This window comes from Mirounga angustirostris, unplaced genomic scaffold, assembly GCF_029215605.1.
Source record: "Mirounga angustirostris isolate CCGP_5_RB_7025 unplaced genomic scaffold, mMirAng1.0.hap1 SCAF_1, whole genome shotgun sequence".
NCBI lineage: Eukaryota > Metazoa > Chordata > Mammalia > Carnivora > Phocidae > Mirounga > Mirounga angustirostris.
Genome location: NW_026991709.1, coordinates 12,775,932 through 12,788,058, shown reverse-complemented (window position 1 = coordinate 12,788,058; position 12,127 = coordinate 12,775,932). Strand labels below are relative to the sequence as shown.

At 34.4% G+C, this 12,127-nt stretch overlaps 1 protein-coding gene across 12 annotated transcripts in view; it reads right to left on the bottom strand.

The window, feature by feature from the left end:
• The window catches only part of SYNJ1 (synaptojanin 1), an 84,764-nt gene that overhangs the window by 41,960 nt on the left and 30,677 nt on the right, over positions 1 to 12,127 (bottom strand). For 10 of the 12 annotated variants that reach the window (XM_045902542.3, XM_064579402.1, XM_045902545.3 and 7 more), the window contains exons 7-12: positions 11,286 to 11,347; positions 8,742 to 8,838; positions 7,030 to 7,199; positions 5,882 to 5,963; positions 3,465 to 3,617; positions 414 to 579 (exon numbers count right to left, since the gene is read on the bottom strand). In XM_045902542.3, the coding sequence (XP_045758498.1) occupies positions 414 to 579; positions 3,465 to 3,617; positions 5,882 to 5,963; positions 7,030 to 7,199; positions 8,742 to 8,838; positions 11,286 to 11,347 (730 nt within the window). The remainder of the gene's footprint in view (positions 1 to 413; positions 580 to 3,464; positions 3,618 to 5,881; positions 5,964 to 7,029; positions 7,200 to 8,741; positions 8,839 to 11,285; positions 11,348 to 12,127) is intronic. The other 2 variants (XM_045902543.3, XM_045902549.3) reach the window with 1 other exon arrangement.

The window sequence follows — 12,127 nt, the reverse complement described above, 5'->3', positions numbered from 1 at the left end:
AAATAACCAATATAGGTACTGTTTTTCTCAATAAATCATTCGTTTTCTATATAATCGGGTTATTGAATGTTCTATTAAAAGTACTAGCTGAATACTATGAAATCCTGCCTTATATAAAGTTAGCAATACTTAAACCATTTACCCCCTCAATCCTATCTATAAAAGAAAACATGCATGGGCCTCATTTTAGAGTTTAGTAATACCACTGATGACAAAAACATTCCAAAAGAGATCAACTTCCTTTAGAGAATGCAATTTTAAAAAATTACATTGATAGAAATTTCTCCCAAAACTATTTTAATCAACTCAATCTAAAAAATATTTATGTACATAAATTTACATTTATTTCTTGGACTTTTAGAAGGGATATAAATAACATAAAAGTAATCAAAATATAAAGTAAGTACGCATACCACGCAAACTTCCTGTAGTTAAAAGTGCTCGAGCTTTGTCAGCTAAATCACTATTTAGAGTATTTCCCAGAAGTAAAACATCTATGGCCTCTTGCTTGGAGCTGTCAAAGAAGTTATTCTGAATCGTTCTCGTAACAGAACGAGCACCATCTTTTAACTTTCCAGCCTGTTGGGAAAAAAAAGAGCATGGACTTTTGTTCCAAAGAGTGTTGATTTTACTCAGTAGACACTTTGAAACTTTAAACCAGTTTTATATGACTTTATATGCAATAAAAAGGACCTAATCATTCTATTTTGAGTATCAAATCATCATATTAAAATGGCTCAAGATGTCATTGTTTCTTTTCCTTTTGGATAATAGCTCTGCACAAAAAGATGGAAAAAGCTCAATACCACAACCTCACCCACTAATGATATCGAGAGCTGTAAATGTTTAAAATTGTTTACTACAAAGGAAATAAAGTGAAGTGTACTTATTTAAAACAAGAAATTTACTTCTTCCACTGTAACTTTTAGAACTGGGGATGGAATGGTGGGGAGAAGCAGAGGAGATCAAGGATATGGTGCACTCATACGCTCTTAGAAAAACTTCAAAGTACTTCAACAGTAGAAAAATAAAATTGGAATTGCTCCTAAATAACTTTAATATTAGTTAAAACTAAGACTGAACATAAGAATGAAGGACTAGTCTAAAAAGAAATTTATCATTATAGTTCATAAATATTAAATGCAAACTACAGTTTGTATATCTCAGGTCATTTTATTGCCTATGTAAATATAAATAATAAAAATGATAAACTTAGGCCAATTCCTATAGTGAGGGAGCTGAGTATAACTTCTTTTTTGAGTGCAGCTGAGACACAATGTTACATTAGTTTCAGATATACAACACAGTGATTAGATAACACCACCAGTGTAGCTACCATCTGTCACCATGAAATGTTACTACAGTACTGTTGACTATATTCCCTAAGCTGTGCCTTTTATTCCTGGATGTATTCATTCCATAACTGGAACCCTGTATTTTCTGATTATAACTTTTAATAAGCACATATTTTACTTAGGCATGTTAGTTTCCATAAAGATTTCTTTTGATCTTATGAATTTTGATGTCTTAAAAAAAAACAAAAACCACCAAACGCTTGTTTGCAATATGTAATTTTCATTCCTTATAGAAATATCAGTAATTTGAGAATTAAAATGTTATTTCCTTCCACACGATAACACATACAAATGACATTATTTGAAAAGACACTCACCGTTCATATTATCAGGCAATTAATCAAAAGGAACCCAGAGAAAGGAAAAGAAAGAGCAGTTCAGATGTTAGAATTTAGTTCAATTCAGACTAGTATATTTAATATGTGAAATTTCGTTTCTATTATGTTAGAGACAAAAGACCACTGAAAATATATGTAACCTCTGTATATATACTGTCACAGTCACTGCAGAAACAAAAAGGCAGAAGAACATAAAAGAATATTTTAAGCAACAGTTGTAGAGAATCTAGTTTTAACAGTAAGAATGATATTCTCTATTTTCAAGGAATAATAAATGAGGTTTAACAATTTCAGGTTTTCAAAAATAGGGCCCATTTAAGAAGTAAATATTTGTAAATGTCAACAAAATCATTTCTGTAGGGGCGCCTGGGTGGCTCAGTCGTTGGGCGTCTGCCTTCAGCTCAGGTCATGATCCCGGGGTCCTGGGATCGAGCCCCGCATCGGGCTGCCTGCTCAGCGGGAAGCCTGCTTCTCCCTCTCCCACGCACCCTGCTTGTGTTCCCTTTCTGGCTGTGTCTCTCTGTCAAATAAATAAATAAAAATCTTAAAAAAAAAAATCTTTTCTGTGAATTGAACAAAAGAAGTTTCGCAGGTAAGGCCAATACCTCTGAACAGAGAGAGGCATGGCATTTTATGAGATATAAAAGAGCAAGAAGATTTAGAAATTAAAAGAAGACTTAGATATGATGAATGGTCTTCAAAGAATTTCAGGTGCCGTACTGAGGGGGCTGCAGAACTATAAAAATGTTCAATGTCCTTATTTCTATACTTGAGGTAATCTGGAGAACTGTAGAAATTTAAAATGTTAATAAAGTCCAACTGAGAACAGGAGGCTTAAAAGGCAATATTCCAGCATATAAAATAAGTCCCTCAATAAGTGCCAAATAGTAGAGGAGAAACTGGTCTGTAGATAATAAGGCCAGCAATTAAAAAGTAATGATGAGGCACAGAATTATAAGTAAGTCCATCTCTCACACTTCTTTTGTACATTTTGATAGCCTCCTTTTCAAGGTAAGATAAATAAAAGAATAGAAACTTAATAATCAAGCCCTAAAGGTGCTGGGCTCCTAGGAGGTGTTGCATAAATTGTCCAATGATTTGTTCATCCATCCACTATTTGTCACAATTCTATTAAACAGTAGGCACTACAAGTGCTGGGAACACAAAGCCAAATGTGATAGGACCCCTTATCAGGATGACTATGGTTAAAAAAATAATAATATTTAAAATAAAAATAAACAACATAAAGTGTAAAACAGATACGTAAGGGAAACTCATGAAAAAAAAAATTTAAGCAATACCTACATAGGCCTACTGGATTATACCACTAAACAACTAAATATGTCATACTAATACCCCCCAAACCTAGGGAAATAACTCTCTTCCATCCAACCACTGGTATGTGTTACAAAAGGAAGTGTTAAAGAGGACATAAAGGCATAATAAAACAGAATTCTGAAACAGATACCTAAAATAACCCAACATTCATTCATTCATTCATTCATTCATTTATAAATGAGAGCAGGGGGATGGGAGGGGAGGGGCGAAGGGAGAGAATCCCAAGCAGACTCCCCATTGAGCCTGGAGCCTGCAAGAGGGGTGGTGGTGCCCAATCTCAGGACCCATGAGATTATGACCTGAGCCAAAACCAAGAGTCAGTCACTTAACCGAATGAGCCACCCAGGGGCCCCCCAACTATTAATTTAAAAAGAGATGATTTAAAAGCTTATTAAAAGGATCTTTTGCAATGTTATGATAAATCTAGATCTACCTTAGCCTTTCCTTCAAGAGCTCCAGTCCCTGCATATATCTTACTGATTGAATCACCATTCACGGACCACATCGACCTAAAAACTTCTTGAAAGCGAGTCACCAACTGAGGCTTTTCAGCTAAGCCGAGAACTTCCAGCTGTTTAGCTAGCATCTAAAACAGCAAAAGAGAAACTTTTATAAGTATATTAATACACTGTGATGTGACTTTTTAAGAACTACAAGAATCAAATAAAAATTTACAATTTATAGGACTATGTGGGACGGGATTCTGAAAATCTACCAGTTTACTAGGTAGGCTGTGTTCTGTCCCACCATTTCACTTTTTAAAGTAAATACCACATCAGTGAAGCTTACAAATAGCTTAATATTCCCATGCAGCAATATTCTTTCTGGTTAAATGAAAAAATTAACCCTATTAAAATGTCTCTATAAATCAGACTGGTTTACCTTGTTCATGAAAAGAATTATTCAACAGCATGCAATAGAGCACAGAAAAATATCTGCCTAGGTTATTTAAATATATATAGAAATAACTAATTTTCTTTAATGTTTGGATTGGTTCTACACATTTGGGTGATTAAAATCAGGAGATTATGAGAAAAGTAGAGTTGCTCTTGAACGATCACAAAACTAAATAAATTAGTCCTATTTCTAAATAAAGTCATGATAGTTTAGTGTATAAAACCTATATTGGTAATGTATATAAAGGGGAACTGGGGGGAATACATCATGTAAGAATGCAAGGTCTTCAGGCCACCACAATTCCTTCATCTTTGAATGAACTTTGGCCTTTAAATCTGGCAGCCAAAACAATGCATAATCTTTACCCAGTCTATTTGTTGTATTTGGAATCCAGTCATGTTTTATGCCTTGCATTTTTACTTAACTCCTTCTCATTTGTGTTTCCTTTTATCTATAAGTATCGTGATTATCCATATTTATAGAGAGATCAAAAACTAAAGTAATATAAAAAACACTAAACTAGGTTCATTTGGTTACCTATGGACTTAAACCAGAGCTATTCTTCATCAGCATGAATAATACAAAATTGGCCTTCAGTACTACCTCTATCATTTATAGCTCCCTCTCTTCAAGGAATTTGGCAAAACTAGTCTTCACTTCTAGTTTGGCTTTGCCTACTTTAGCAGTAAATTTTGTAACCAGTCAACCAATTGCTATATACAAGGGAGTACTCTCACACCTAGCTACCAACAGTGGATAGTCAGCTAAGTCAGATTCTGAGAACTAACACTTGTTATACTTTTAATGAAGACTTTCAAGTATTTCAATAAATTTAACTCTCAGAATCTAAATAAACATATTCAGCCACTTAAAAACACAACTCAAGACAAACCCAAGCCATGTGATAAATGCCATTCAAATGACCAAATCCCTGCTTTCAGTTTTCTTGTCTCTGTCATATTTTCTACATTAATAATAAGATTCAATGACAAAATCTTTAAAAAGGCACAACAGTAAAATTTATTCAGCTACATGAAGAATACATTTCTGTAGCAGAGAATTCTACACACTGTGCTTTCATTTTTGAGATAGAAAGAACCTCAGCTGCAAAGTAACTAATTAACCAATGTCCTGGCCAAATTTAAGATCATTAACTGGAAGAAATAGGAACATGTTATTTCCTATTCCTGTTTTTTATAGTATTTGAGAACTATGCTAAGTTCCTATGTAACTAAATGAAGACCCACCACAGCCTTATGACCCCTACCGTTGCATAACAGGGAAGACTTAGAAAGCTCAGCATTGCTAGTATGTCATATAGTTGAGACTATGTCTGTATTAGACTGAATTTATGGATAGGTGGTAAAGAAAACAACTTTTAAACAAAGACTTTGTTACCGAAGCTGAATCTCATTCACTCTCATTCTCACTAATAATTGCATTTTCACCAATCCTGTTTTTAGTAGCTGACTGATTTGAAAACACCATATAAATTGCACTGGGTTATAGACCATCAAAAATATAATCCTATAGATGTGAAAAAAGATCCTCCCCAATTCTGAAGAAACTACACAAAGAGCAAAGGCCAATATATATATACCATGTTTGTGTGTGTATGTATATGTGTGTGTATAAATATAATTTTTTTTTTCTTCCAAAAGGCAAAAGAAGTAATTGTTGGAATAGCATAAATACCAGTTTTTAAAGAGAAAGTTAAGGAACAATACAGGGAAATATCAGCTCTCTAAGAGAGTATTTGGAACAGGTAAAGGGAACATTTAAATGAAAAGGAATTTTGACGGAGGGAAAACCCGTAAGAGAAGAAATGCCTTTAATGAAGTATAATTTCATTTTATGAAAAGTGACTAATGAGAAACATAAATATTACAAAAACATTGAAAGAGGCATTTGATACAAGTCACATACATACATTTCAACTTATTTTTTTTTTACCTCTAAGCCAAGGAACGCCTGCACACTATTTGTTCTATCAAGACAGTCCAAGCAGTTAGTTCGAACTGTACCACTCTGGCATCTGCAACAAATTCAGTAAAGTTTAACAGCTAGTTCGAAACACAAATAATAAAGCTAAAACAAAATGAGAACAATTAAGGTGATTAAAATACAGCATCCACTTTTTACCCCCAACTTTTAATTACTACAATTTTCAAACACACAAAAAAGATGAAAGAATTTTACAGCAAACATCCACATACCCACCATCCAGAGTCTACAACTGTTAACATTCTGTCATATATTCTTTATCACATATTTATTTATCTACACCCACTTATTTTTAATTAGGCCAGTAGTCAGGACCTAAATATGCATTCAAATTCATAACCCCATAGGTCTTTGCACATAAAAGATAATCAAGTATTTATGGAAGAATTTTAAAAGCCTAAGATGTTATCTCTACTGACCTCTACAAATTTCTATGGCATTGATACTAAATATTGCACAAATTGAAAAACTAAAAGTTTGAGCTTTGTTCACTAAAGTTTACCTCATCCTATACTCTGACCTTAGTTTTTTTAAATACTTACCTTCCTCCTCTACTTCATAATCAAAAACTGAAGATTTAAATTACACTAAAGCAGACAATAGGCAATGTCTTTTACTTATATGTGCATTTAATAGGCCTTACTGAGGTCAAGATATATTAAAATATTAGTTTTAAGAGAGAAGTGAAATAGCCTCACAGATAAGAGCATGAGATCTGGAGCCAGATAAATCCTAGTTCTAACACTTTTTAGCTATGTGATTTGGAGCAAATTATAGCCTATGACTCAATATCCTCAAATGTTAATGGGGATAATAATAAAACCTATCCCTTCAATTGTTGTTACGGGTACATGTAAAGACTACGTACACTGCCTGGCTTATATAATATGGGCCAATATAAGCTATTGTTACTATTACTTGTTCAATTCTAAAGAAAGAAAAACAAGCCTAAAATCAAGTATAATAAAGATATTTTATTTTATTTTATGATAAACTTTGGTGTAAAAAAAAGGAAATTTAAGAGCTCAATGTTAAGAACAATTTTTACAATATAGCAAAGTTCCAACTCAAAGAAAAGAGAAACAGAGCAGTCAAACCTTTGAACTTCACTTCCATTGAAATAAAAAAATCCATAATCTACAAACTTTTGGACTTGAGGTTTAAGAACACTATGTAATTTTTCTGCCTTTCCTCCTTTAACCATTTGATGATAGTCAAAATTCACCATCTGGATATCAGCAGCATGTTCAGAAGCTTTCAAATGACTCTGAAAGTAAAAAGGCAAATACTCATCTTGTTAACTAAATACAACCTTATCAAGTAATGTTAAAATGGAACCTTACATTTTAAATTTAAACCTCAGCATGGTCCCTTGAAATCTCACTCATCTCACGCATGCATCAATGCTGGCCATAAATGGAAAATTACTTGCTGATGACCAATAACATCTTTTTTGTAAAACCTCACATATGGTCCCCGAGAGATTAGGTGACATAATTAACATCAGAGAACTTAAATAATATTCTTATCTGGTTTAGAAAATTAAAAATTATTTCTAAGGGGGGCGCCTGGGTGGTTCAGTCGTTAAGCGTCTGCCTTCGGCTCAGGTCATGATCCCAGCATCCTGGGATCGAGCCCCGCATCGGGCTCTCTGCTCGGCGGGAAGCCTGCTTCTCCCTCTCCCACTCCCCCTGCTTGTGTTCCCTCTTTCACTGTGTTTCTCTCTGTCAAATAAATAAAATCTTTAAAAAAAAGAAATTATTTCTAACTACCAGCACTTCATTTTTTACACATTTAATACCTGTATCTGTTATAGAATGTCAAAATAAAGTAACTGATTTAAGACAAAACCTATCAAAGACTGAAAAATTCATTTTTTAATACTTTCAAATGCTTTAAAAGTCATTCTCTAAAGTACAATCTGGTTTTTGTTTTTTTTTTTAAAGATTTTATTTATTTATTTGACAGAGACAGAGATAGTGAGAGCAGGAACACAAGCAGGGTGAGTGCGAGAGGGAGAAGCAGGCTTCTTGCTGAGCAGGGAGCCCGATGTGGGGCTCGATCCCAGGACCCTGGGATCATGACCTGAGCCGAAGGCAGACGCGTAATGACTGAGCTACCCAGGCATCCCACAGTCTGTTTATTAACAATATTTATTTCACAAGCTTAAAAACAAAATAGTCAAATAATTAAGTTACTTCCAGACTTCATGAGACTGAACTTCAGAAAATGTTCTCTAACCATTTTGTTTGATTTAAGCTTATAATCTTATGGAACACCATCATTTATATTAATTCATTATTGATTCAATAAGCGTTTATGAAGAATACTTTTTTTTAGAAGTTGGACTATCTCTGGGTTCTTTTTTACTTGAAATACTCAAATTTTCTCTCATCAATACAAAAAGGTATAGCCTTGCATGTATACAAATGCATTATTCACCGTTTCATAGATATAAAACAATGACTGTGGTTTCTAGGAAATAGGCAAGGCGATGAACAGATGAAGGAGGAAACTGCCTGGTATCTTTTTACCAGTGACAGATGAACATTTTTCAGAGAGGAGGATATTCTTCTGCCTCTCCACAGCCTAAATATGTACATTTCAGAAAACAGCATCAATTGCTTTGAAAGCTTCCCATGATCCCAATTTCAGCAACATTACGTAAAACTGTTTCTTAGTAGCCCAAAGAGTTAATGGTTCCAACAAGTACCCAACCTTTTTCTAGAAAGTAATTTCATTATTGTATATTATTTTTTAATATAATTTTACATGTCCATGGGCCAGAAGAAAAAATGATCATGCCTACCTGGAAAGCCTTACTTAGCATATGTTCACCTTCCTTAGATCCAAGCAAATTCACTATTATTTGTTTACCATATAAATTCTTAAGTGTTCTAAAATGCCTATTAAAGAAAAAAAAGAAATAAGCATACGTCAAGTGATAAGCTAATTTTTTTTTCGATAAATAGAAATCCATTAAATAGAACCTACAAGACTGTTTTCTAAACTCCTAGAATTGGCAAAACTGGATACAAATTCATTCCACCAATTTATTTCTCTCAAAACTCTGAATTTATGAAAATTCAGTTAATGCCCATTTCCTCTCTGACTCATCAATGCTGAGACTCCCATCTGTGCTGGAGCTGCTGGACCCACTCAGCCCCTCTCCACTCTGTGAGGCTGGCACCACATAAGCACCGAGAACACAAGCCATCCAGCTTGGGATGGCAGTCACGGCAGAGGGCTGCACCTCATATGTGAGGACATCACATACTCTATGGGTATTCAGGACCTCCTCAACAGCTCTAGTCTTATGAAAAACAGGCCCCAAATAGTTTTGTTTTGTTTTGTTTTCTCTCCAGCTTCTAACCACTCCAGGGGCTATGGAGAAATGCTGTCCCAAGGAAATATAACATGAACCACAGACATAATTTTAAATTTTCTAGAAGGTACATTAAGAAAAGCAAAAATAAGCAATGAAATTAATTTATATATTTTATTTAACCTAATACAGCTAAAATATCATTTCAACATGTAATATAAAACAAATATTAATAAGATATTTTGCATTTTGTTTGCACTAAGTCTTTTTTTAAATTTTTTAATTTAAATTCAGTTTAGTTAACATATAGTGTATTATTAGTTTCAGAGGCAGAATTTAGTGATTCATCAGTTGCATATAACACCCAGTGCTCATTACATCAAGTGCTTTCCTTAATGCACATCAACCAGTTTACCCCATCCCCCCACCCACCTCCCCTCCAGTAACCCTCAGTTTGTTTCTTGGAGTTAAGAGTCTCTTATGGTTTGCCTCCCTCTCTGTTTTCATCTTATTTTATTTTTCCTTCCCTTCCCCTATGTTCATCAGTTTTATTTCTTAAATTCCACATATGACTAAAATCATATGGTATTTGTCTTTCTCTGACTTATTTCACTCAGTATTATACCCTCTAGTTCCATCCATGACGTTGCAAATGGCAAGATTTCATTCTTTTTGATGGCTGAGTAATATTCCATTGTGTATGTATGTATATGTTTACACACACACACACACACACACACACCATATCTTCTTTATCCATTCATTGGTTGATGGACATCTGGGCTCTTTCCATAGTTTGGCTATTGTGGACATTGCTGCTATAAACATTGGGATGCATGTGCCTCTTCAAATCACTCTGTTTGTATCCTCTGGATAAACACCTAGTAGCCAATTGCTGGGTCATAGGGTAGTTCTATTTTTAACTTTTTGAGGAACCTCCATACTGTTTTCCAGAGTGGCTGCACCAGTTTGCATTCCCACCAACAGTATGAGGGTTCCCCTTTCTCTGCATCCTCTCCAGCTTCTGTTGTTTCTTGGATTGTTAACTTTAGCCGTTATGACTGGTGTGAGGTAGTATCTCATTATGGTTTTGATTTGTATTTCCCTGATGCCAAGTGATGTTGAGCATTTTTTCATGTGTCTGTTGGCCATCTGTATGTCTTCTTTGGAGAAATGTCTGTTCATGTCTTCTGCCCATTTCTTTTTTTTTTTTTAAAGATTTTATTTATTTATTTCACAGAGAGAGAGAGAGCACAAGTAGGCAGAGTGGCAGGCAGAGGGAGAGGGAGACGCAGGCTCTCCGCTGAGCAGGGAGCCAGACGTGGGGCTTGATCCCAGGACCCCAGGATCATGACCTGAGCCGAAGGCAGCCGCTTAACCGACTGAACCACCCAGGCGCCCCTTCTGCCCATTTCTTAACTGGATTTTTTTTTTTTTTTTTTGGATTGTTGAGTTTGATAAGTTCTTTACATATTTTGGATACTAGCCCTTTATTTGAGAAATCATTTACAAATATCTTCTCCCATTCCATAGATTGCCTTTTAGTTTTGTTGACTGTTTCCTTTGCTATGCAAAAGCTTTTTATCCTGATGAAGTCCCAATAGAGTTCATTTCTGCTTTTGTTTCCCTTGCTTTTGGAGGCGTGTCCAGCAAGAAGCTGCTGCGGCCAAGTCAAGGTTGCTGTGCACTAAGTCTTTGAAATCTAGTATTTTACGCTTACAGTACATCTCAATTTGGACTAGTCATATTTCAAGTACTCAGTAGCTACATGTGGCCAGTGGTTACCCTATTAGACAACATATTCAAAGACATGGTTTTGAGGCCAAGAGATCAAGACCCACAACCTAGTGTTATCAATCCCAGAAGTCATAATACTGGGTATCACTTTCTTCTGGTTAAATTAGGAGTCAGAAGAAATTTTACTTAGAGCCAAAACAAGCTGAAATGAATCAGTAAAATATAATAAGTAGTTTTGTTGCTTAACAATATCAAAACTTATAGCATTATGTAAAAAATAATCAGTCTTACCTGTCAAAAGCAGGGGCATTGGCTTCAAATCCCCTTGACATACGAACACGATGAGATCCCACCTACAAGAGAGACACATTTAATCATACAAAAAGCCAACATTAGACAAAAGAAATATCATTATTTACAATATGTAGTAATTCATTTGTTGAAGACACAATAGTACAATGAATAATTGATTTTCATTCATATTGTTTTAAAAAAAACAAGTTTCCTTTCCCTTTATTTTTAAAAACATGACCTCATTAAAAAAAAAAAAACAACTAGAAGTTATGAAACATTTGTAAACTAACAATAATTTTTCCTTATGAAAAATATTTTTAAGAGGTCTTTTGTATACATTACCTTGTTTTAAGCTCAAATTACATACCCTGTGTAAGTTAACATATCACTACCATTTGTGTAATAAAAAAACTGAAATGCACACAAGTGAAATAACTTGTCCTCTTAGGTCAACAGAACTAATTCCAAAACAAGTGATTCACACAAGAATTTAGGTATCCTGAACTAAATTCCTACTCTTCCAAGCTGTCTACAAGTGCAATGTCTACATATTTTTTCTTTGTTATGCTAAATGCTCTATTCACTTCCCCTTCACCTAAAGATCCAACAAATTAAAAACACTGTTCCTGGAAAAACAGGCTTTCCAAGTCAGTCTCACAGTCACACACTATCAGATAATATGATTTAAGAGAATTAAACAAGATGGAAAATATCCGCCTTTCTGTTTTGTTATAGTTTTTCTTTTTTCACATAGGAGAGTAGCAGAAAGATGACACAAAATTAAGAAAGAGATGAGATGCTAAGAAGAAATATAAAAGTGACACCAGATTATCTCTCTG